General features: G+C 44.1%; 1 protein-coding gene across 8 annotated transcripts in view; it reads right to left on the bottom strand.

Annotated features, from left to right (window-relative positions):
- Positions 1-25,605, bottom strand: part of TANC2 (tetratricopeptide repeat, ankyrin repeat and coiled-coil containing 2) — a 675,729-nt gene that overhangs the window by 88,735 nt on the left and 561,389 nt on the right. For all 8 annotated transcript variants that reach the window (XM_037886783.2, XM_037886784.2, XM_037886786.2 and 5 more), the window contains 3 exons: positions 23,324-23,605; positions 18,584-18,717; positions 5,729-5,960 (listed from right to left, as the gene is read on the bottom strand). In XM_037886783.2, the coding sequence (XP_037742711.1) occupies positions 5,729-5,960; positions 18,584-18,717; positions 23,324-23,605 (648 nt within the window). The remainder of the gene's footprint in view (positions 1-5,728; positions 5,961-18,583; positions 18,718-23,323; positions 23,606-25,605) is intronic.

The raw sequence follows: 25,605 nt of genomic DNA, 5'->3' as shown, positions 1-25,605 counted from the left end.
CCCTGCCCGAGGGACGCTACTGACTCCTGCCGGCGCTCCCCTGCCCGAGGGGCGCTACTGACTCCTGCCGGCGCTCCCCTGCCCGAGGGGCGCTACTGACTCCTGCCGGCGCTCCCCTGCCCGAGGGGCGCTACTGACTCGTGCCGGCGCTCCCCTGCCCGAGGGGCGCTACTGACTCCTGCCGGCGCTCCCCTGCCTGAGGGGCTACTGACTCGTGCCGGCGCTCCCCTGCCTGAGGGGCGCTACTGACTCCTGCCGGCGCTCCCCTGCCCGAGGGGCGCTACTGACTCCTGCCGGCGCTCCCCTGCCTGAGGGGCTACTGACTCCTGCCGGCGCTCCCCTGCCCGAGGGGCGCTACTGACTCCTGCGGGCGCTCCCCTGCCTGAGGGGCTACTGACTCGTGCCGGCGCTCCCCTGCCCGAGGGACGCTACTGACTCGTGCCGGCGCTCCCCTGCCTGAGGGGCGCTACTGACTCCTGCCGGCGCTCCCCTGCCCGAGGGGTGCTACTGACTCCTGCCGGCGCTCCCCTGCCTGAGGGGCTACTGACTCCTGCCGGCGCTCCCCTGCCCGAGGGGCGCTACTGACTCCTGCGGGCGCTCCCCTGCCTGAGGGGCTACTGACTCGTGCCGGCGCTCCCCTGCCCGAGGGACGCTACTGACTCGTGCCGGCGCTCCCCTGCCTGAGGGGCGCCACTGACTCCTGCCGGCGCTCCCCTGCCCGAGGGGCGCTACAGACTCCTGCCGGCGCTCCCCTGCCTGAGGGACGCTACTGACTCTTGCCGGCGCTCCCCTGCCCGAGGGGCGCTACTGACTCGTGCCGGCGCTCCCCTGCCTGAGGGGCGCGCTACTGACTCCTGCCGGCGCTCCCCTGCCCGAGGGGCGCGCTACTGACTCGTGCCGGCGCTCCCCTGCCTGAGGGGCGCTACTGACTCGTGCCGGCGCTCCCCTGCCCGAGGGGCGCTACTGACTCTTGCCGGCACACCTTCCCCGCTAATTCCCCAACGCCCGGAAAGTGTGGCTGAGGCCTGCCACGGAGACCATAGCTCTCCATCGCCCCTAGGGGCTCGGAGGACCGACACCTGTCACAGGGTCCAATTGCACCCATCCCAGTCAGTGCTGCAGGGATGTGTCCCTCTTGTGGGTGGGTGCTCGACCCTCCGGCCAAGACCTCCTTGCTGTTTCTTCCCCTCTCAGGGTCCCATGTGAAGCAAACCAAACTGTCCACAGTCAGCAAAGAAGGTTAAATAAAAGTATGAAGAAAAAGGAAGAAAGGAAAAGCTATCTGCAGCTTTGGTTGGGGCGTTGGCCTCTCTTACTTCAGAGGGCCACGGCAGTATCACAGTCCCCTTCAGAGTTCCCTGGGTCTCCAGTACAAACCTCAGCCTCATTCCCCTTCTTAGCTCAAGGGATCCACGTCCTCCTCCTGCACGGGCAGGGGCTCTGTTGGCTGTCAGCCTCTCTCTCTGGGAGCTGGAAAGCACAACAGCCCCTTCCCTTCCCCGGGTTGTCCCTAGCTGAGCAGAGTCCCCTTTTTTTAACCCCTCCTCCAGTCCTGGTCTGGTCTGGAGGGGAGGGGTCCACTGCAGCCCAGAGCAGCTCCTTAATCTGCTTCTATGCTGGTGCGGCATCACAAGGGGTTTTCTGTGTCAACTGGTTCTCTGTACCAGCCAAGTGGACTTATGGAATCAGAAGTTGGAGACTTAGGCCTTGTCTACACTTAACATTTAGATTGACATAGCTATAGCACTCAGGGGTGTGAACTCACAGCCCTGAGCCCCATATCTATGTCAACGTAACCTCTGCTGTAGACATGGCCAGGTCGAGAGAAGAATGCTTCCAATGACCTAGCTACTGCCCGTCAGGGTGGTGGACTACCTACAGTGATGGAAAAAATCCTTCTGCTGCTGTACAAAATGTCTACACTACGGCACTACAGTAGTGCCCATAGTGTAGACACGGCCTCATACAGTTATTCTCTCCATCTCTCACCCATGAAGGACTATCCCCCTCAGCGCTTTTTAGTTGGGATGTCACATCTATGAATTTCGCAATTTTTGTTTACTCCCACTGTCTGGGATGTTCACAGGGGTCAAAGGAAGTTAGGTGTCCAAATTTCACAGACTTTCAAAATGGGTGCCTTACTATTATCTGGCTTTGATAATCTAACCCATTACAGCTCACTCTCTCTGAGAGAGATGCAGCCTTCCTAGCACCAAAGACCTCCTTTTAGAGAAAGGCAACTGCTGGTTTTCCCTTTGGCGGCTGCTTAAGACAAGTTTCGCTGTATAATATTGTCTAGTAATACATTAAAAAATTCTAGCCAGGGACATATTTAGTGCACTATTGTACACGTACAAAAGATAGTTGCATTCTTTCTTCAAAAGTAGACCCTGACTGCAGGACAAGACATTTTCAAACCATCAGCACATCAGATAACAGCAGCAGAATTTTAACTGCTCAGATTGCTTTTTGTACTATGTTGCATTAAAGACAACCAATTTTTGTGGTCATCTTGCCACAGCTGAAATCTGTAGACAAGAAACAGGCAGGCAAAGAAGGTGTAATAGAGGTGGAACACAAGAAACAGGTCTATTCCCTGGCCCCAGTTTTCTAATCTGGTTCAGAGCCACAAAAGTTTAATAATAACCATGTCACAAGACAGTATCCAGTGACTATTACAGGGGCTATAAACGGAAAGTATGGGTCACGAACACGAATCAGTTCTGTATGGGGACCACTTCAGTGAGACATCTCATGTATCAGCTTGGAAAATGGAAAGACACCTTAATTTTCCTCTCCTCCCAAAGGGAATGGACCGTTTTGTAGAACACAAAAGAACAGGTGCATTTAATTTCTAATACAGTGGAGATGTTCCTTGCGTCAGCTCCCTATAAATTACCCTCTTTTCTCTTAGCAGTAAATTAAATCGTATTTTATATTTAATGAGCAGTTAAAAAAATTATTGCTCCTTTTAATTAGATTATTTGCTATTTTTAACACCTGATCACCCATCTGAAGGTTGTATTATGGCAGTTAAAACTAAATGGTCAAAGACCTGTTTATTTCAGAGGGAACTCCATATATGCTCTGTCATGGCAGCTACAAGGGACTACAATGCTTTTGCTGTGTCCCCCCCAGGGCAAAGAGCAGGGCATTCTCAGTAAAGGGTCCTCATGGGAACGTCTGCAATAAAAGACCCATGGCATGGCCATGGCTGGCCCATGTCAGCTGATTCAGGCTCGGGGGCTTGAGTTGAGAGGCTATAAAATTGCAGTGTAGACATTCAAGAGGGCTGATGACGGGGGAGGGTCCCAGAACTCAGTCTCCAGTCTGCAACTTTATAGCCCCACAGCCTGAGCCCAAGTCAGCTGACCCCAGCTTTGAGACTTGGTGCTGCAGGTTTTTTATTGCAATGTAGCCATACCCGATATCTTGAATTTGTTTTTTCTGGCAAGTCCATCAGAGCCTTTGTCTAGCCACCTTTAGGGTGTGCTGCAGGCCGCACCTTTCTGGAAGTTAGTGCTGCTTAGTGAATGTGGGTTTGGACTGGGAGTTAGGAGACCTGGTTCTATTCCTGAGGAGTGCTGTTGATTTACATTTGCAATACACTCACGATCCCCACCTATACAGTGTTAACCTTCCTTTGTAAAGCACTACAGATGGACTGTGCTATGAAAGTTAGGCATTACAGTTCGCGGGTTAGCTTTTTCTTTTCCCCTTTAATCACTTAAGGAAATATTTAATTAAATTTAAAATAAACAGTATGGTGGTGAAAAGCGTTGCCCCTATGGTCTTTCAGGGAATAAATACCTTCAAAATAGCTACACATTAAATCTCATGGTCCGATTATTATCTCTTCATCCCAAGCTTTTTGTATTTCTCCATTTACTGTTCACATGTGTACAGAAAAGGTGTTTATTTTGCATTAAAATCATTACATATGTTTTTTCACGTAACTTTTAAGCAGGATTACAGGGCACACTAGGAAATAGCCCTTACGACTCTCTCACCTTGGAGCAAATACGATGGAAGCCTGATTTTTACATCCACATCTCCTGGTTCTCATAAAGCTTATATGGGGGATGGGGAGGAGAAGGAAATACGGTCATGGTTCCCCTACAAGTTGTTTCTATTACTTGAAACTCAAATACATTTGAAAAATGTGAATCTCAGTTTGTCAGCAATATTCAGCATTAATAATTGATAATAAATAGATAATAAATAAACTGATAATAAATTCATAAATAAAATTACTGTTTAAAGCTTCAACAGCACCTTGTAAAGGGTCTGTTGCTATATTAACAAATTCTTGTATATTACATATTTTCTTCAACCAATTTCCATATGACGTTCATTTTGTTACAAAACACTTGGTACAAATTAGTTTGCCAACAATCTTAATCAGCAACACTGAAAGATTGGGGTCTTGATCCCTGGATCCAGCTGAGCAATGCTCAGGGAAAGGCAGAAGAGGGAAAACCTAGCTTCACAAGATCAGCTTGATTTTCCCTGATCTTAGGTGCCAGATGGGGATGAGTTTGGCTGCCAGCATAATTTAAAGCATCCTAGAACTGCTCTAAGTTACGTCATCTGGAATGGCCCCCAGGTGACATTGTAACAGCTGTAGATTACTTCTCTGCCTGCCAGCCACATCTCCAACAAACCCCTAATGCCAGGGGTGGTTGCAAAGGGTGGAGAGAATGCTGATCTGATGACACTCAGAGATTTCCCCAAGCCAGGGGAATCCACAGCTGGACAGCTGAGCCAGCTTTATAGTCCCTTTGCACCTGTACTGAAGTCAGTATTTAGCATCTAGACACTCAGCTTCAAAATAGCAACTTTATTTGAACAACAAAGCTGCTAAATATGACTGGAGTGGTGTTTATATCACTTTGATCCATCTATTGCATTGGGATGAAACATACAATTGTGTTGAACAATTTCCACAGCCAATATTACACAATGCAGTATTTGTATAAACATGGTTTTGAGAGGAACAGAGCTCTGCACTCTACCCACACCTGAATAGTGTCTATGGCTATGAAGGTCAAAGGTTTTACAGTTAGCCACTCTATTAAGAAAAACTAACTGCATCTTTCTTGTATACAAAAGAAAGAGGAGCAGGTACAGCTGACACTGCATGTGGGAAAATGGAAATGTCCTGAAGGGTTTTTGCTATATCTCCGGAGTCAGTAATTAGGATATGGTCTGTTACCCAGTTCCCCAAAGCAGCATTACGTAAGTCATCGACAGACTTGTATACTGTCAGCATTTTTGTTTGGAGGCTGAGAATTCCCAAGAGCTGATTAAATAATGAATTTTGGAGGGGTAACTGAGTGGAGGAAAAAGTTAGTGACCTAACAAATGAATGCAAAGATGCTATTCTAAGAACAGCTGTGCAAGGCAAATGTTGTCAGCATTCATTTTCAGATCTTTTGGTCCATATTTTGGATGTGAATGAAACCAAAAGTCAAGTGTTCACTCCACGGCCTTGGAAAACACAACTGAAGGACTGGGTTGGAAGAGGAGTTACCACCAAAACAAGAGTCTGTTTTCTCAGCCTCCCTAAGTCCTACCTTCTCTTCTACAACTCTTGAATTTTCCTGGTGCGCTAGGGGCTCACACATGGAATCCATCCGCTCCTTGGTTTTGAGGCTCACACTCAAAGAAAAGCTAAGCTAAAAATTCTCAGGCTGATAAGGGTTAAAAACAGTCTTAATCACAGTACCTTTATGAAGATTTTCCAAGGGCTCTAGGACTCCCCTCCGGAAGGAGGCCATGGGATCCTGAACACAGGATCTCAAGCTGAGCATACTCTGTAAATGTGGTTCCCGCAGTAGCTGCTCCCTGTAGGCTACAAACTGTGGTGAGCGGCAGAGCAGTGCTGCCACGTTGTGTACAAACTCTGGCACAAGACAGGTGTAGGCGTTATCGGCCTGGCAGTAATGGTAAGCGACAACCTACCAAAGGGAAAAGAACAAAAATATATCTACATCAGACACCAGTCAGACAGATGTTAACGCAGCATCTTTTTTGTGAATTTCACTTACTCCGGCAGGCCAGGTCTTTAGAGGGACCCCTGTTAACTGCCTCTGACATTGATCCAGATGAATCAGCTGGTAAAAACAGGTACTGATCCTTAAAAATTATTAGATGTGCCACTTGTGGAACAAGTGAATTAAAGTGCAGCCATTCACAAAAGTAGACAGTGACAACAACGAATTGATCTGTCTGAAGTACTGCATGATAGACTTGTGCTCCGCTGTTTCAGATCTCCCCTGTCAGTCATAAGCTGCGATTGGTTTTTAAACTTACATTTTATTTGGTGTTTTTAAAATATCAAGCTAAGCATGGAAATGGATGTACGGTATACAGCAATATGTTAAAAAGAGGACCTTTCAGCACTGCAAAACCTGCAAATTACAGATTCTCCTGAACAAAGGGGCTGCCAGATTTACTCTACATTCCATACCCTCTCTCCCAAAGGTTCTCCTGCAGAGAACTAACTAAAGAAAAATCTCCCCTTCCCCATCGCATCCCTAAGTCCCAGCTCTTCGGTCTCACTGCTGCCAACCTTCTCAAATAAACAGAAGTGCAACCAGATCCTCCTTCCCCTTTCCATCTTTCCACTGGTTCCAGGATCAGATTAAAAACTCCTCCCTCCATGGACTGTGTTATGCTGTATGGAATTGTGAGACACTTTATATTATTATTAATACCAATATTATAAAATTGCACTGGAGTGTGCCAGATATGCCGTGTAAGGTGTCAGTGAAAATGTTATGATTTGCCAAGTATGGTAATCTTGTTTATATGTTTGTATCATCTTTGTATTGTAAGTTATAGACATGTATGGTATATCTGTATTTCCAAACTTGTGCTGTTTTTATGGGTGACACCCCCAAACAGATTGGCATCAGCACTGCCTAGCCTGTTCGATGGCCCATCAGCTGTACAATGAACCCACTGAAAGGAGCCAGGGGATACACCTTACGAGTCAGCAAGGCATGTAGGGGCAGGCTGGTGGACAGAGAACTCTAAGGTTTCTCTAGGCCATGTGCTGTGAAGCTTGTGTTTGGGACACAGAAAGTACAAACCACATGGCAAAAGAAATATAAAGGGCAGCTGCATCCTCTCCATTTATCTTCAATCCTGCTTCTTACCTCTGGTTTTCTACAAACTGAAGCTCTGAACAAATGACTGAATGACGCATCCAAGCTTTGGGTGTGTTCCGGAGGGACTTTCAAGCCAACAAACTCACCAATACTGCTAAGAATCTGATATATGGACACTGAAGTCTCTGTATGTATCTGATTGCTTTATCATGTAAGAACTCTCTTCTTGTTCTTTTCTTTTATAATAAACCTTTAGTTTTAGATGCAATAGGATTGTCTGGCAGTGTGGTATTTTGGGTGAGATCCAGACTGATGCTGACCTGGTAAGGTGGCTGGCCCTTTGGGATCAGAAGAACATTTTGTATAAGTGAGCAGAGTTTTTAAGTAACTTCTCACTTTACTGGACCTCTGTGCTAACTGGGAGGCTGAGAACTGGAATGGGGGCTGTGTGATTTTTTTTTCCAGCTTCTTGGTAACCAGGGAGGGGGATCAGGAGCACAGTTTGCGACTGGTTGGTGAGTCTAACTTCAGTGTTAGCCACCAGTTTTGGGAGAATCTGCGCTCCTTTTTGCAGCCTGCCCTGATCTTGGCATTTTCAGTGAGAGCTGCCCTAGGCACCCCAGGTCACAAACTGCTTCAGTCTGTAGAGGACAACTCTCCCTGTTCCCTCTGCTGTTCTCTCTTTCTCCGCCACACCTGGCCACTTGGAGGCAAGTGTCCTCTTCCTTTCAGTTTCGGTCATCTTGGTCAGCCTTTCCATAGCACGCTTCCCTATCCACTTTCCACCTCTTTTAAAATCTCATTGACAATATCATTCTTCTATAGTTCTTCATTTTAACTCTATTTATTTTATTCTGCAATGCATTTGGGGGTCCATTTTGTATGAAAGACATGATATAGTGAGGTGAAATCCCACTGAAATTCAGAAAACAATATATAGTTTTTGAACATGGGGGTGAGGAGAGAGAAGCAGATAGAAATTTAAAAAGCTAATTTTTCCCCTATTCATAATGTAATGACATTGGCCCCAATTATGGGCCGTGCTTCTGCACTAGTGCAAAGTGTTCTTAATCCCAAAGGATCTAGTCCTTTGAGGAGCCACAGATGGATCCTTGGTGATATAAGCCGCTACTCAACATTGCTCATGGCTGCTGGTGTAGGGTGGCATGCCTTGGTCTTTAATGCCTCTGAACTGCCATAATGAACCCTTGGTTGGCAACAGCCTCTAGAACATCCAAAGATGTGCTCGTTCTGAGATGCTGTCAGGAGTGAACATTTATTTTTATCTGAACCAAGCAGATATGACTTTGTAAGGCATCATTTTTCTCATCCTAACTGCATTTTAAGCCTTGGCATCAAAAAGTGCAAAGGAGGTTATAAATAATAAAAGAGACTTTTCACTTTACTCCCATTTTTGGTTTTGGTAAATGTCACCACCGAAGCTGAAGGCAGCACTGAGAGTTCTTTGCTGAAGTATTTAGTAAAGTTCAATTTACCCAGTCTCAAATGCTTTCTATCCAACACCTTTTACACATTGTGCTAATTCTCTAAATATAGATTACACTGAAAAGAAGAAAACAATAAGCATGCAATGGAAGTGAACTGAGAATAAAAGATTACATTTAAAATGTATATTTCCATTATTTTCCTGATGATTGAGCAAGTAATTTCTATGTGATCTTTTGTAAGTGCAAGTCAAGCCATTCCAGGTAAAATATTAAGGAGTCAAGACATTATATTCTTTACATTAAACAGCAAATATCAATGGTCACACTTGTGTATTTTCTTTTTAAAGACAGCTTCAAAGTAATTTATTCTTGTTTTATGCATATTTTCCCTCAAGTGATTCCCCATGCTGGTGCATGGGATCATGAAACCAATCAACCATGGCATACCATCTGCACAGTTTCTGCGTACAGTGGAGTTAGTGCTCTTAAGCAATTTACACGTTTCTGTTTTGAAACTTGAAAAAACAGAAATACTTCCAAGTGATTCAGTTCAAAATGTTGTGGGTCCTGAAGGCAGAGAATTCTCTCTCTCTCTCTCTCTCTCAGCAGAAGTATGAACTCAGATCTTTTGCTTCTACCTCAGATAGTGCTAAAACAATTCCTTGGCAACTTAGCTTGCGCACCCCTTGAAAAGAGATAAAATAATGCAGAGCAGTACATTTTGGAAAGGTTAATTTCCTAGAACCACCTGGCTCTCCAACTTTGTTGTATAACAAAGTGTCATAAATATAAAGGGAAGGGTAACCACCTTTCTGTATACAGTGCTATAAAATCCCTCCTGGCCAGAGGCAATACCCTTTCACCTGTAAAGAGTTAAGAAGCTAAGGTAACCTAGCTGGCACCTGACTCAAAATGACCAATGAGGGGACAAGATACTTTCAAATCTGGGGGGGGTGGTGGGGAGGGGGGGGACACAAAGGGTTTGTCTGTCTGTGTGACGCTTCTGCCGGGAACAGATCAGGAATACAGCCTTCCAACTCCTGTTAAGTTAGTAAGTAATCTAGCTAGAAAATCCGTTAGATTTTCTTTTGTTTAATGGCTGGTAAAATAAGCTGTGCTGGAGGGAATGTATATTCCTGTTTTTGTGTCTTTTTGTAACTTAAGGTTTTGCCTAGAGGGATTCTTTATGTTTTGAATCTGATAACCCTGTAAGGTATTTACCATCCTGATTTTACAGAGGTGATTCTTTTACCTTTTCTTTAAATAAAATTCTTCTTTTAAGAACCTGATTGATATTTCATTGTTCTTAAAATCCAAGGGTTTGGGTCTGTGTTCACCTGTACCAACTGGTGAGGATTATTATCAAGCCTTCCCCAGGAAAGGGGGTGTAGTGCTTGGGGGGATATTTTGGGGGAAGACATCTCCAAGTGGGCTCTTTCCCTGTTCTTTGTTTAAAACGCTTAGTGGTGGCAGCATACTGTTCAAGGACAAGGCAAAGTTTGTACCTTGGGGAAGTTTTTAACCTAAGCTGGTAAAAATAAGCTTAGGGGGTCTTTCATGCAGGTCCCCACATCTGTACCCTAGAGTTCAGAGTGGGGAAGGAATCTTGACACAAAGAAATATGATTATCACAATTTTTGTAGCCTTTTTTGTTTTTAACACATTACAGGGCTTAAAAAAATATCCGATAAGTAGAAACTAGAATACTGACTCTAGTAGCCAAATGCCAATAGGAAAGGTGCTGCCACTCCTGAAGTGAGGTGAAGGAGCAATTAATTTCTCCATTAGTGAGAAATGCTTTGTGCATCATCCTCCTGGCTACCAAGAGTGCCTGTTTTGGGGCTCCTACTATGATACTGACATTGAATCTTACCCAGACTAGTCACATTGCTCTTGGCTAGTAAGTGTCACAAAAACTGAGATCTTCCTCTGCTCATTTTTTCTATTCTTGCCTCTCCAATCTCTCTGCTTCCGTCCCTCCCCCTCCGCAACCTCTCTCTCCATTGTGGCCCAACCTTCACCAGTCACTTTTTCCATTCAGCCTCAAACAACTGTCACCACTCACTCTTTCTCTCCTTCACCACTTCATTCTGTTCCCTCTTCAGTCACCCTTTTCTGGATGTGGGGATCAGCAGGAACATTCAATACTGATCGCTAGAGAAGACACACAGATCTGCATTTCTCCCAGTGAAGAATGGGTTTTCCACACTCTGTGTATGAGCGTTATATGCACTATACCTTCAAGGTCAAGCCACTGATTTGATCTGACCTGTACAGCACAGTACAATAATTAAATTTTACTTGACTTGAATTGGGTTTTGGTTCAGATTAAAAATGGTGGCGGGATTACAGAAGATTAGAGGGAGGAAGGAAGATTTCCTGGTATAGGTGGGATTTAAGGAGGCATCTAAAGAAGGAAAGAGACAGTGGTTGGTAGATAAAAACAGGAAGATATTTCCAAGAATATGGAGCAACCTCAGTAAAGGAACAAAGCTGAGAGAGGAAGGAGAGGAATGCAGCAGTAAGGAGAGAAAGGTTTGGGAGGTGAATACGGAGCAGGAAAAATGAGATCAGTGATGTACGTAAGGGAAGATTATGTAGCACCTGGGAGGTGAAGACAAATGAAAAAGGAGGATGGGGAGTTAGGAGTGGCAGTAAATAATGGCCAGTAAGAGTAAAAGAAGAAAGAAAGGCTAGACAGAATGAACCTCAAAGGAGAAGGAGTACGAAGGGGAGAAAGGAAGGGTTAGGAAATATCACTTTTGAAAGATATTTTATTTAATAGGATGGGCCATTTTAAGCAGTTCTTGGGCACTTCATGTGACATGTAACATCTTCCACTCAAGACAGCATTCCTTTGACATCATGCCTATAGACATGATTTGTCTGTTCAATTTTGTAACGTGCCATCATTGACATGAGGAGTCTGTTCTGTCTTAGGTCTTCTTATACAGCCAAAGTATCTCAATATTGAGGGCCTGTCACCTCTGACACACTTAGAAAAATGTTCAAATCCCTACAGTGCATCCCTGCTTTTAGTACAAGGCTACAAACTTGTGTTTTAATCAAATTTTAGTATCTAACAGGATTTATCTCTTTTTCAATCACACAAAATGGTTTGGAAATAAATACAGCATAATCCATTTACCTGCCAAAAGGCCATTCGCCAAGTAATATTTTAGTTTTAATAATGGAAATGGAAATCAGCATCACTGTATTTTATTATTTCGTGACTGTGTATATATGTGGGGACCCTGTTTATAGGGAAGGTTCTTTCATTATTTCTACGTAGCTGAGGATGTTAGTACACGCCTGCTGAAACACATTAGTGTTACAAGGCATCAGGTCTCAGCTGCAGTGGATTTTATTTCTTCTTCTACCTCTCCATCAGAGGAGAGTATTCCCATTCTTTTCAGGTGCCCCAGCAATCATAAATGATTCTTTCTTTTGGCTAGGAGAGCGTGGGGAAGGACCTCCCAAGTCAGCAGTAATGCTGTCGGTCAAGTGTATTAACACTATGGGGAACGGAGCTACTGAGCTACAGTTATGTATGGTGCCCCCTTGGGACGATGTGAAGGGCTAGCATGCCGGGGGGGGGGGGGGGCAGAAGATGTATAAATAAGATGGGTTGGCCTTTGCAAGGGGGACATGACTGGTTTCATTTTCCTGAGCGAGGGGATCAACTTTCAAAAGCTACGGTAACATCACCATAGGGCAGTGGTTTTCAACCTTTTTTTCATTTTCGAATGGAGGTGCGGTCTCCTTTGGAAATTCAACCTGTGCTCTGCGGACCCCTCCCATAGAAGTCTTACACAGAAAACTGACTGAACAGAATTCAACTATAAATGTTGCATGTGCTCGGCACCGCATTTGACGCAACGTGAGAAAGGGTGCTCAGGGCTGGCTCCAGGCACCAGCTTTGCAAGCAGGTGCTTGGGGCGGCATTCAGAACGGGGCAGCAGTCCGTGTACCACGGCGGCAATTTGGCGGCAGCTCCGCGGCTCTTCCCGCCGCAGTGGCTTTTGGGTGGCAGCTCCGCGGCTCTTCCGGGCGCGGCGGCAATTTGGCAGCAGCTCCGCTGCTATTGCGGCAACAGCAATTCGGCGGTGACTGCTTGGGGCGGCAAAATTGGTAGAGCTGCCCCGAGGGCGCTAAACTGCGGACTTCTATGGTAACAACAACCCTTACAGGTTTTGACCTGTATGTGGAGTATTCACATACTTCTGACTGATCAGAAAAACAGAATGCCTTTTCTGGGATCTGAAACTTTATTTTCATAGTCACCTTTCTCTAGCCGCTTAGACATAGTCTGCGGGAGCCCCAGGGGTCTGCGGACCACATGTTGAAAACCACTGCGGGCATGCAAATCCTATTTATACCTTTACACAGCACCATCTGGTGCTAGGAAAGCAACACTGCAACTTCTCACTGAATTCTGGAAAACAGCTAAATATTAGTGTAATGGTTTAGTTTTTGGGTGATTGTTGGTGGAGGCCCCTCCTGGCCAGAGGAAGTTAGATAGAAAAGTGTTTCAATGGAGAAAGAAATACACACACAAAGCAAGGGCGAAAAAAAAGAAAAAATTTGTCTAAGATCAATAGATGGTGCAGACAAAGGATTATAAACCTGGACTCCAAACATAGAGAGGATTTAGGGCTGGTTAGACCACAACATGAGGGTGTTAGACAGATGTCTTCATGCCCTGAAAAGTAAATGTTATGGTCACTATTTCATCTAACTGTTAAAACTGGAACTTCAAAAAGAAATTCATGCTAAACATAAGTCACATTAGTGTTCTTTTTATGGGATCTTAGATTTTATTTTTAGAATGGACTCCAGGCCTTTCTGCCCTTCCTCTCTACTCTTTTTCCATGAGTTCACAACCCCTATCTCCCATGCTGTAACTGTAGTGTGACACCTAGGGCTCAACTATACAGTGCGATATTGCACACTACTTAGGTGTGACTGCTACAGCGCATCCATGTGTTGTGCATTAATCGGTCCATGTAGACTCTGTAGGTGTGCACTAAAAGTTCCCTAGTGCACATTAAACATTTGAAACACACTAGTTAAAGCACACTAGAGAACAATTAGCGTGCAGCACGTCAGTGCAGTTTAGAAATCCCATCGCTGCAATGAGCATTGCTACACCACGTAGACAAGACCTTAGATGGGGGGGGGGGGGGTATTATACAATAACATTCAGCAGACAGATTCAGCAGGTACATGCCACTCGATTTTCACATATATTGGGCTAGCTCCTCAGCTGGCGTAACCTGGTGTAGCTCCACGGCTGTCAACTTCCACCAATTGACGATCTGGCCCACTACATATAACCTCAACACTGGGGACATGCCAGCAGACCGCTCATCTTTAGTAGGCGGAACCTTAAATAACTCGGAAATTCGCTTTGTTAAAAACCTATTTTCATATTAAATATATATTATAAAAACCCAAACCCACATAATTTACCAGGGAAGGGGGAGCCCTCCCCGCCGTCAGAAGGCAGCACTGGGGTGTGTGTTCAGGATGGAGACTGAGGAGGAAGCGGACAGATGGAAGGAAGAACGTGAAGAGAAAGGGACTGGGGAGGTGCAGGACACATGGAAGACAAGACGCTATGGAGGAGCACAAAGGGGAACAGGACTGACCCAGAAGACAGGGTGGGGAAACAAGGCTCAGAAAGGAGAAAGACAATGAGAGGGGCAAGGGGTGGAGAGGGATAGAGTGGCAGCTCCATTGTCCTCCAGGGGCTTGGGGCAAGTAAGTGGAATCTTTCACCTGGTAGCCACTGGGGCAGCTCCCATTTTTGTTTGTGCATACAAGGTTGAATTCTGAGCCCGAAACAATCATGTACAAATTGGGAGTGGGTGGCATCAACCCAAAAGCTCAAAAATCAGAAGGCAGATGAAGACACATGTGTCTTATTGAAAGGTTATGATTTTTCCAAGACAGTCTCATGATCCTGAGCAGTCTGTTCCAGGGTTTTTGAATGCCTGTATTTGTCAATACAGCTTCCCTTGCTCTCTTTCTCTGCAATCTTCACCTGTTTCTTCTCCCCATATCTCAACACTTAAAAACTGCGGGGGGTGGAAGGGTGGAGGAATGAGGCAGGCAATCTCCCCTGACAAGCAGTGCTCTGAGCTTCATTACTGAGCCAGGCCTTGGGGTCTGACAAACTTCTCATGGTTCATCTCGGGAAAGCTCCTCTGCAAAGAATCATGGGAAGTTCACTGGCCTGAGACTGCTAATGCCATTGGCTGTTATTCCCAGGCTAGGGAAGCCGGGGGAGGGGAGGCGGAAGAGAAGTAGGGATTGTTCTGATTTCCATGTAGGTGAGCCATTTAATGCTACATTTAAAGAAAACTAGGAAATTAATTCACAAAAATGTTTGTTGGGAAAATTAAGGTTGCTATACACATAACAAGCTTCACTAAACCACAAAAAGCAAGGTAATGAATAGTTAAGCCATTTAACCCTCTACTTGTTCAGCGGCAGGGAGATGCCTTACCACTTCCAAAATTACTAACACCACAGACCAAACACCCCAATCTTAACCATTGTGCAAGGGATGTCAGCCTTCCAGCACTCCCTTTACTACAATATCACCTTCCAAACACAAACATCTATAACTGATGCTGTTTGGAGGATAACATAATGCAATACTCCTAGTGAGGGTGTAACACTGATACACAGTGGCATTACATTTTCAATATTTCTGTTCATGAATCTTACAGAGTGGTAATCTCAGTGTTTCCTCTTGCAAAGGCTTAGATGGATTCAGTGAGCCTGTTTCAGAGAAAAATTCCAAAAAAGATCACAGCAATTCAGGGTTTTAGAGCCAAACAAATACCTTGATAGTTTGATATTTCTAACACACTTTACATTTGGTTTAAGATCTCTGTTTTCCTTAATTACTTCAGGGAAACACTGAAATCTCCAAAAAGAAGCAACCTTTCCTTCCATGGTAGTTATTCCTGTGCCAAAGTTTCAATTTTATGATCAAAGTACGGGATTGATGAATCAGAGACCTCAGTGGGAGTCTTGCCAGAGCTCAATGGGAACAGGACAATGTCCATTGTTTCTGATAATTTTTGCTTTTGATAACAGCTTTGTTATGGGGGGGGGGTTAATTTCAGGTAACTTCTGTGCAGTGCTGAGGGGAAGGAAGTGCTTTCAGAACGCAATAACTCATTTTCTTCGGTAGTTTTCCATGGGAAATAGATCTGCTTGCTAGTTGTCTAAATTGGCTTATTTCTAAAGATATTTCTTCTCCCTGATGGCTAAGGGACTATAAATCATGAAAGACTTCAGACTGCTCCCTCAGAGAACAGTGAAAAGCTTCTCCCTAATAGTATGGCAAAGAAACTTAAAATAAACGATAGGCTCACATGCAGCTCTCTCTGATACTTTTTATTAGTAATTTAATGCTACCAATGTGATCAAAATTGGTACAAAGCCAAAGATAAAAGGCAGCTCCTGCCGCCAAGAGCTCACAGTCTGAAAACAGCCATAGAGAAGACAGTACACACTGGAAAATCCAGGGGAGGGAATCACAGGCCTTTTGCCTCTATTATTATAAACTCAAAACCTATGAGCTCCAGGGGAGAAGTCAATTTGAAGGAGAGATTTGGAAGAGCTGATGCTGATGGCATGTTTTCACCCCCGATTTCTGTAGCCTATGTCAACAAGGCTCTTTACTCTTTTATTCATGGACTTCCATAATGGGCAGGTTATTTTTCTTTATTGTTCTGTACACTGTATACTGACAACGTCCTTCACACCTGCCACCGGCAAAGAGCTGGAATATCAGTACTTAGGGCTATTTAATGTCTCAGCTCTTTTCTGTATTTCTTTAAAAATTACTCAGGATAGTGACATGCACACAGGATATCTTGATGCTGGTTGCCCTGCTACTCCAAATAAGCAGCTCTTACTAACTTCTATCTAACATGAGATCTTGTTTTTGATAAGGCCTGCAGATGATCATACCTCTGATGTCTGTGACATTCTCCACGACTGGCTGTGGAAGTTATTGTAATGTACTAAAAAGAAGATTTTTCTGAATTAGGGCCTAATGGAAGAAAGAAATTAAATCTTTGATATGTCACCAGAATTGTTTCATAAAAGACTTTTTCAAAGTTTTCCATGAAGTATCAGCTGTTTGTTTTTTTTTAATGGATGCTGCCAAAGACGTAAAGGTCAACTAATCAACCTAAGCACTGGTCACCTCTGAGAGGACACAGTATGCTCTGGAATCCAGTTAGTTAGTTAGTTTTGGAATCAGTCCATGTTTACAATAGGCAAGATAAGATTTACCGTCAGATTAACAACTGAACAAACTAACAGATGCAAAGCTGATACAATAGGAGGTCACGTAGGTCCCCTGCCTTTTAGTTAGTCTGATGGTACATAGCACATCAGCTTTTCCATTTTTCTCTTTTTTGTGGGGGTTAAATTTTCAGCGGAGGATGGATTCGGTGTTAAAAGTCCTTCCAAATGGGGCCATAGCCAAGGTATAGCAGGTCAGATTTTTTGGCCTAAAAACCACGACTTGTTTCTCTTTTCTCCCTAATTGATCTAAAATGCCAAAAGTAAAGCCACAGTCTTTGGATGTGAAGTGGGATGTGCCACACTAGTTGAAACAAAGGGGTTGTCTACACTGGCACTTTACAGCGCTGCAACTTTCTCGCTCAGGGGTGTGAAACCCCTCCCCGCCCCGAGCACTGCAAGTTTCAGCCCTCTAAAGCACCAGCGTAGACAGTGCACCAGCGCTGGTAGCTACGCCCCTCGTGGAGGTGGTTTAACGTTGCCAGTGTAGATTAGCCCTAAGTCACACACTTTGGCTTTGTAAAGTTATATTCTTTTTAAGGAAAGGAGCAGATTGGAGCTAAAAATATATCCATTTGTCAGATACATATCCAGCAGGATTATTTGAGAACTCAGTGAAAAAAGTCTTTCGATAAATGAGATATTTTAGGGAGAGATAACACTCTCTTACTGGCCGTTCTGACAGTGTGCGACGTGTACAACATACAAGGAACATAATGACTAATGTATGCTGCACAATGCAGAGCTGGCAGTTGCATTCCTTTCCAAGAGCCATATGTGGAAGAGGAGAACACTTGTGAAAGTTCTAATATTTATTTATACAGACATTCATCACACACTCTTTGCCTTGCCATCTGGGTGCTATGTAAAACAAATAACGGGCAACAATATACCTGGTACAAAAGCCAAGCAAAGTAAGTGCTGGCAATCACTTAGCACTAAGAGTTTGCTGGACATTTTCCTCCCCAGTGCAGGAGCAGGGAATTGGAAAGCACAAACTACATGCACCCTTTAAAAAATTTCCCCAGCAAAGCTCCCCAGAGTTCTTAGCAATATTTTGCCACTTTCACATCATCAGCAAAGCAGGACTGTATCTTAAAGGTACCATATAACCCAGGATGTAAATGTCAGCCTATGGTAACATGATATATAATCCTTTCCAGTCAATATAGCAACTGATTTGCAAATCACTTTTTAAAGCGTTCTGATCTATTTATGTGGACGTTACTCAAAAAGGTGCAAGTATCCCACAAAGCACAACAATTCACATTCTACAGCTTCATCCAAGAAGTCATGCAACCCAAGCAGTTATCTCTTACAAAAGCGAGCACTGGACACTTACTCAGCAATTTCATCTGGAATTCACTCCATTCTTCAAGAAAGAGGAATAATTACTATGGTAACCCTGTTCTACAGCCTTTAATATGCCGTCTGGTGGCTGTGAAAGATCAACCCTCAGAGTACGAGATGAACTCTTGATGTTTTGAGAATTTCATTGTAAAGAGAAATAGCTTTTCTCAGGTAATAAAACTGCTCTGGAAGGTCTTCCCCATACCCTCTCTTGTAAGCATCTGCATACTCACTGTCCTCTGTCAATATCCACATTTTTGTGTGATGTATACTAAGACAACTTCAGTGATTAAACAGTACACATTCCCAGAAAAGGTCATCAAGAAACTCTTTCAATACCTGTGCAGCAAGCCTCCGCATGGCCTCTTCTTGGCGTCTGCGCATTTCAGGCGTTCCAGGGCAGCTTCCACTCGTGATTGACGAGTGAGCAGAAGGTGGCTGTGTAAGGGGTAGCTCTCTATTTGCATCCACATCTGTACCAAACAAAGAGGGTAACCGATTTCTACAGGCCAACCATGACTGAGACAATTACAAAGCACACAATAAGGTATCTTCTAACAATCCATTAAAGCGGTTAATATATTTTCTGTAAGCAGTCTAAGACTCTGAACAGTATAGGGGTGCACTCAGGGGAAACTCTCCTGAACACATTTCTGCCAGAACTAACAGGGGAAGGACAGCAGAGATAAAGGATTAACCTCATCTTACTCATTTTCTTCATGTTAATCTTAGTCATTAAATACATACAGTATTTAGTGAATTTAATACTCATGATAATGTGGCCCCTCTCCATAGAGTCAGATATATTGTTGGGCAATGCTCTACTACTTCTGCCCATAGGCCTCCCATCTAAATGCTTCTTCTAATTTAGTCCTGAGCCTTTCTTGAGCACATGTATAAATGGGGACCAGTTAACCCGGTAACTAACATCCCAATTCACAACCAAGTAAAGTAACCAGAAAGAGAGAAGTACGAGATGATACCCAGAGGAGCATTAGGATATTGGGATAGATCTGCATGAAAGTAATGATTTGTGGGGGGAGGGATAATTCAGTGGTTTGAGCATTGGCCTGCTAAACCCAGGGTTGAGAGTTCAATCTTTGAGGGGGCCATTTAGGGATCTGGGGCAAAATCTGGGGCTTGGTCCTGCTTTGAGCAGGGGGTTGGACTAGATGACCTCCTGAGGTCCCTTCCAACTATGATATTCTTTGATATTGGAATCATGTCTAAAGCATAACTGATTCTAAATCTCATTTAATCAGATTTGCTTGCCTGGGTAGAGTGATGTGGCACAAACTAGAAGACCTCTGTAAATGTCAAGATATATGGCATGTTTTTACTGTTAACTCTTTCAAACTACATTATTTTGCAACCAGAAGTTATTGATTTCAAATTTTTTTGATTAAAAAAATTGTACTTTAAGAGTATTCTAATAGCAACAGGTTTCAGAGTAGCAGCCGTGTTAGTCTGTATTCGCAAAAAGAAAAGGAGTACTTGTGGCACCTTAGAGACTAACAAATTTATTTGAGCATAAGCTTTCGTGAGCTACAGATGAAGTGAGTTGTAGCTCACGAAAGCTTATGCTCAAATAAACTTGTTAGTCTCTAAGGTGCCACAAGTACTCCTTTTCTTTTTGCTAATAGCAACAGTCTCTTCAAACACAGACCCTACTAGCACAGAATTTTCCTGAATGCTATAATGTACCCTTGACTTTGACTTGAAATAATAATTTAAACTATGATCCATTTATCTGCTGGTAGAAACAATAAGGGTGGCGTCCACTGTCTAAATACTTAATTCGTATGTTTAATTAACAAATTCATGTTTTGCCCATGTGAACACATCAGCAGCTCTATCTGCCTGTCTGAGTTATGAAGAAACTGTAGTGGGATTTTGCTTATTTCTAGCTCACTAACACCAATAATATACTTCTTATAGGACTTTTGGGTCACCTGATCAATACTTAAGTTATTAAACGTATTAACAGAGTTTGTTTTTTGAATGTGTATAAATGAAGATAGATACATCTGCTGGGAGAGCAAAACAGCAGTGCACAGACAATCCAGGAAGTTTCTAGAGAGCGTTGGGGACAACTTCCTGTGCAAGTGCTGGAGGAACCAACTAGGGGCCGTGCTCCTCTTGACCTGCTGCTCACAAACAGGGAAGAATTGGTAGGGGAAACAGACGTGGGTGGCAACTTGGGCAGCAGTGACCATGAGATGGTCGAGTTCAGCAACCTGACAAAAGGAGGAAAGGAGAGCACCAGAATATGGACTCTGGATTTCAGAAAAGCAGACTTTGACTCCCTCAGGGAACTGATGGACAGCATCCCCGGGAGGCTAATATGAGGGGGAAAGGAGTCCAGGAGAGCTGGCTGTATTTTAAAGAAGCCTTATTGAGGGCGCAGGAACAAACCATCCCGATGTGCAGAAAGAATAGCAAATATGGCAGGCGACCAGCTTGGCTTAACAGCGAAATCTTCAGTGAGATTAAACACAAAAGCTAAGCTTACAAGAAGTAAGGAAACTTGGACAGATGAATAGGGAGCAGTATAAAAATATTGCTAGAGCACGCAGGGATGTAAGGCCAAAGCACAATTGGAGCTGCAGCTAGCAAGGGATGTGAAGAGTAATGAGAAGGGTTTCTACAGGTATGTTAGCAACAAGAAGAAGGTCAGGGAAAGTGTGGGACCCTTACTGAATGGGGGACGCAACCTAGTGACAGATGATGTGGAAAAAGCTGAAGTACTCAATGCTTTTTTTGCCTCAGTCTTCCCAGACAAGGTCAGCTCCCAGACTGCTTCACTGGGCAGCACAGTATGAGGAGGAGGTGAGCAGCCCTCAGTGATGAAAGAACAGGTTAAGGACTGGCTAGATTGTCAGGCTCAAAGGGTAGTGATCAATGGCTCGATGTCTAGTTGGCAGCCGGTATCAAGCGGAGTGTCCCAGAGGTCAGTCCTGGGGCCAGTTTTGTTCAACATCTTCATTAATGATCTGGATGATGGGATGGATTGCACCCGCAGCAAGTTCACGGATGACACTAAACTGGGAAGAGAGGTAGATATGCTGGAGGGTAGGGATAGGATACAGAGGGCCCTAGACAAATTGGAGGATTGGGCCAAAAGAAATCTGATGAGGTTCAACAAGGACAAGTGCAGAGTCCTGCACTTAGGATGGAAGAATCCCATGCACTGCTACAGGCTGGGGACCGACTGGGTAAGCGGCAGTTCTGCAGAAAAGGACCTGGGGATTACAGTTGACGAGAAGCTGGATATGAGTCAACAGTGTGCCCTTGTTGCCAAGAAGGCTAACGGCATACTGGGCTGCATTAGTAGGAGCGTTGCCAGCAGATCGAGGGAAGTGATTATTCCCCTCCATTTGGCACCAGCGAGGCCACATCTGGAGTACTGTGTCCAGTTTTGTGGCCCCCCACTACAGAAAGGATGTGGACAAATTAGAGAGAGTTCAGTGGAGGGCAACAAAAATTATTAGGGGGCTGAGGCACATGACTTATGAGGAGAGGCTAAGGGAACTGGGTTTATTTAGTCTGCAGAAAAGAAGAGGGGGGATTTGATAGCAGCCTTCAACTACCTGAAGGGTGGTTCCAAAGAAGATGGAGCTAGGCTGTTCTCAGTGGTGGCAGATGACAGAACAAGGAACAATAATCTCAAGTTGCAGTGCAGGAAGTCTAGGTTGGATATTAGGAAACGCTATTTCACTAGGAGAGTGGTGAAGCACTGGAATGGGTTACCTAGGGAGGCAGTGGAATCCCCATCCTTAGAGGTTTTTAAGGCCCGGCTTGACAAAGCCCTGGCTGGGATGATTTAGTTGGGGTTCGTCCTCCTTTGAGCAAGGGGTTGGACTAGATGACCTTCTGAGGTCTCTTCCAACCCTAATCTTCTATGATTCTATATATGGCTTTTTCCAGAATAAATGTGTTATTTCTTATTCTGAGGAGCTCAGAGCTCCTTATTAAACAAATAACCCCAGCCACAATTTGTGATTCACTTATTTCCCAGAATTTAGAGCTGGGGCTCTATCCAATTTACTGCTACTTCAAGGAAGTGCTGGAGTAAGAACTGAAAGCCTGTATGTGTTTGGTTTGTACAAGGATCTCTTTTCTGTGCTTTGCATGTGAGGACTGTAGAACATTTTCCTATTCAAAGCCTCCAGGTCTCAACTGTGTGTGTGGTTTTTAGTTTGAAAACATTTAAACTATAGCCTCTATAATCTCCCTCACAATCTCTCTAAATAGACTGAGAGAATCATCCAGCAGGTGCATTGCAGGCTTTAGTTAAAATACATAAACAAACCCTGCCTTTCATTACACATTGTCCATTTTGCTCTGGAAGGTGACATTCAATATTTCAGAAAACCAACATTTTGTCTCATTTCAGATGCTTATATGTGGATGAGAATATTTCATTCTAGCAAACAGCATTTGTCCAACAAGAGATTTAACTATAATTTCAGTAGGATAGAGTATTTCTTCATTCCTGTTTTACCCTTATAATTGTCCTGTGTGTGGTATTAAGCTATTGCTGCTTTCTACCTGCAAGGTGGCTGCATTTCAGTGGAGGGTTAAGTGATTTATGCTGGTGTGAAGGAGGAAAAGCAGTTGCCAGGCTCAAGATGCGGTGTGTGACCCACCCCAAGCTGCTCTACCAGAATGGATGGGGATAGATCAATTGTACAGGAAGGAATAGGTGATGTATCCAGCATAAATGTGTGTTGCAGTAACAAGTTAGGAAATAACAGATGGAGGTTTCCCATTAAGCATGCCAGCGGGAGAACCCATGATGTGCCCAAGCCAGGGGCCAACAGCAGAAAAGGCAGCCTGATTCCTCAGGGAGCCTCAGCTGGCAGGAACCAGGTCATGCTCCACATTGTCCAGGTCTGGCACATGAACAGTAAACCATGACAGGTGGCCCCATGATGGCAGGTTTGGCAACAATCTCTGAACTGGTCTATTGGGGGAGGGGAAGAAGTGGTAATGGGATCCTTGTGGGTGAAAAGTGCTAAACAAATAAACGTATGAGATTCATGCATTTCAGAGCTCTTTCTGTATAGCAGTACTTACGTTTTGGGGAGGCATGTGGGCTATCAGAGGCAATCTGTCTCATTCGTGTGCCATGGCAGCTGAGAGCAACCAGTCTGGAGATAATGGCAGTTTTACCAAAGCCAATGTTCCCAACAATCACCACACCTCTGTTCACACTGGCATTGGCACTCTGCAACTGTGCATCTATCTCATGGAACACCCAGTCCCGTCCGACAAACACAGACTCTGTGGTGATGCTTGGCACCTCAAAGAGCAGTGGTTTCAGGGAGATGTCTGGAGGTCTATAAGGTGCAAAGCGTACTGTAAAGAAGAAACACAGGGAAAGAACATACACTTTAGGGCTAGATGGCAATACAACTATGGTTATGACATCACTTATAATGAATTCGAAGGCTAGAGTGCTCACACAGAAAAAAGAGAGTTTATATGACCACTGGGCTTGCATTTATATCTCAGAGACTTATTACAAATAAAGGCCGTGTCAACAAGAGCAAAAAGGTGTGTTTTTCAACTGTTAGCTCAGCTCCACTGAACTCCATTGAAAACCCCCTTAACCACCATGTAGACATAGCCAAATAATCTGAGCTTGTCCTCTTGTACAATGCAACCAAAACAAAACTATCTTAAAGCTGTTAAACTTTGTTCGCACGGATAGCAAAAGGGGGTTTTAACTGAGCTAAACTAAATAGTTTGAGCCATTTCAAATGGCCAAACCAAACCAAAACGTTTTGTTCTTCATGAAGGAAAATTCTGCTGAAATCTGTCTTTTCATGCAGAAAATGTTAATTCAACTAACTGCATTTTCCCCTGTGAAAATGTTTTGATCAGTTCTAGTATAAAGGGGAGGAGCGACAGCTCAGTGGTTTGAGCATTGGCCTGTTAAGCCCAGGGTTGTGAGTTCAATCCTTGAGGGGGCCATTTGGGATCTGGGGCAAAAATTGGGGCTTGGTCCTGCTTTGAGCAGGGGGTTGGACTAGATGACCTCCTGAGGTCCCTTCCAAACCTGATATTCTATGAAAGGTGTTATCAGCAGGCATTTGGAATGGCTGCAATACTTCTTACTGGTGAAGCCAAAAGTGAGTAAAGCAATTCATTGCTAGTGAAGGCCAACAAAGCCATTCTACCTCAACACTCTTCATGTATTTTGCATGTGGCACATCTTACTGCAGAACAAGCATTTTTAACTGGTACTGTTTTTTGTATCCATCCTCCTCTACAGCTAGGCAATCTTTACAACAATTTTTGGAGAAAAATTATAACCAAGAAACCACAAACTAATGTTTTTATGTCTAAGAAAGTTGCTATTTTAGTATCAAATAATCCATGAAGTAAGAGGCATAAATCTTCCTGTCTTACATTAACAGAAAAGAGTAAACCTTCTACCCCCTTGTATCAATCAACAGATCAGCACATCTGACTGTCACACATGCCCTGTATTTGGGAAATTAATCCGCTCTAACATTGCCGAGGTTGCTGTGAAGGTTTTATTTGAGAGGACAGGTTTGATGAAGTTGGGATACATATTACTTTTTCACTATCTTGGAGATGGAAGTGAAAGTCTTATGGAATAGTGGAGCATGTCACCAACACTGCTGGATGCTATATAAAGCGCAAGGAATGCCGGAGACATTTCCCTTAACTTCTGATTTAAGTAGACAAGGTTGGTTGTGATGCGATCTTCTCTGTCATGAAACCTAGTATGTGCTTGTGTTAATTTCCTAGTTTTTATCCAGGGTTGGTGTTCCTCAGCACAGGTCCCCACGGTCAGGGAGGGGGAGACAGGGAGAAGTGGAAGTGCACCTGCCTGGCAATCAGAGGGAGAAACAGTGCAGCTGAAGCCACTCCTGACTGTGTCGACTTTACTAAAGAGAATGAGAGGCTGCAACTTCATTAAGTTTTTTATGTCTACAACATTTCATCTCCATGTAAGGGTTACTGAAAGTAAGTAGTCAAACAGCAAACCACCATATTTTGCATTAACCACAAAACCTGTCAGCTGGAGATAACCTCCAAGAAGGACTCTGTGTAGTCACTCTTTTCCTGAAACACACAACAGCCTCTCAGAGGTTTCTGAAAATGGAGACAGCAAGGAGCAGCAGCAGGTCTGTTTACCATGCTCTCCTTTCCTCTGGATCCCCTGTCCCTGCCTGTGTGAAACCTACCTCTTCACCTTCAAACCGACCAATATGTAACATCAGCAAAGCAAGACAAGTGACACATTGATATTTCATCCAATACCAGTTATCTGGTGATTCATACTATGATTTACAGATTGTCATAGTTTTTAAAGTACAAAACCA

This window comes from Chelonia mydas, chromosome 27 (assembly GCF_015237465.2).
Source record: "Chelonia mydas isolate rCheMyd1 chromosome 27, rCheMyd1.pri.v2, whole genome shotgun sequence".
Classification (NCBI taxonomy): domain Eukaryota; kingdom Metazoa; phylum Chordata; order Testudines; family Cheloniidae; genus Chelonia; species Chelonia mydas.
This window is presented reverse-complemented; position numbering and strand designations above follow the sequence as displayed.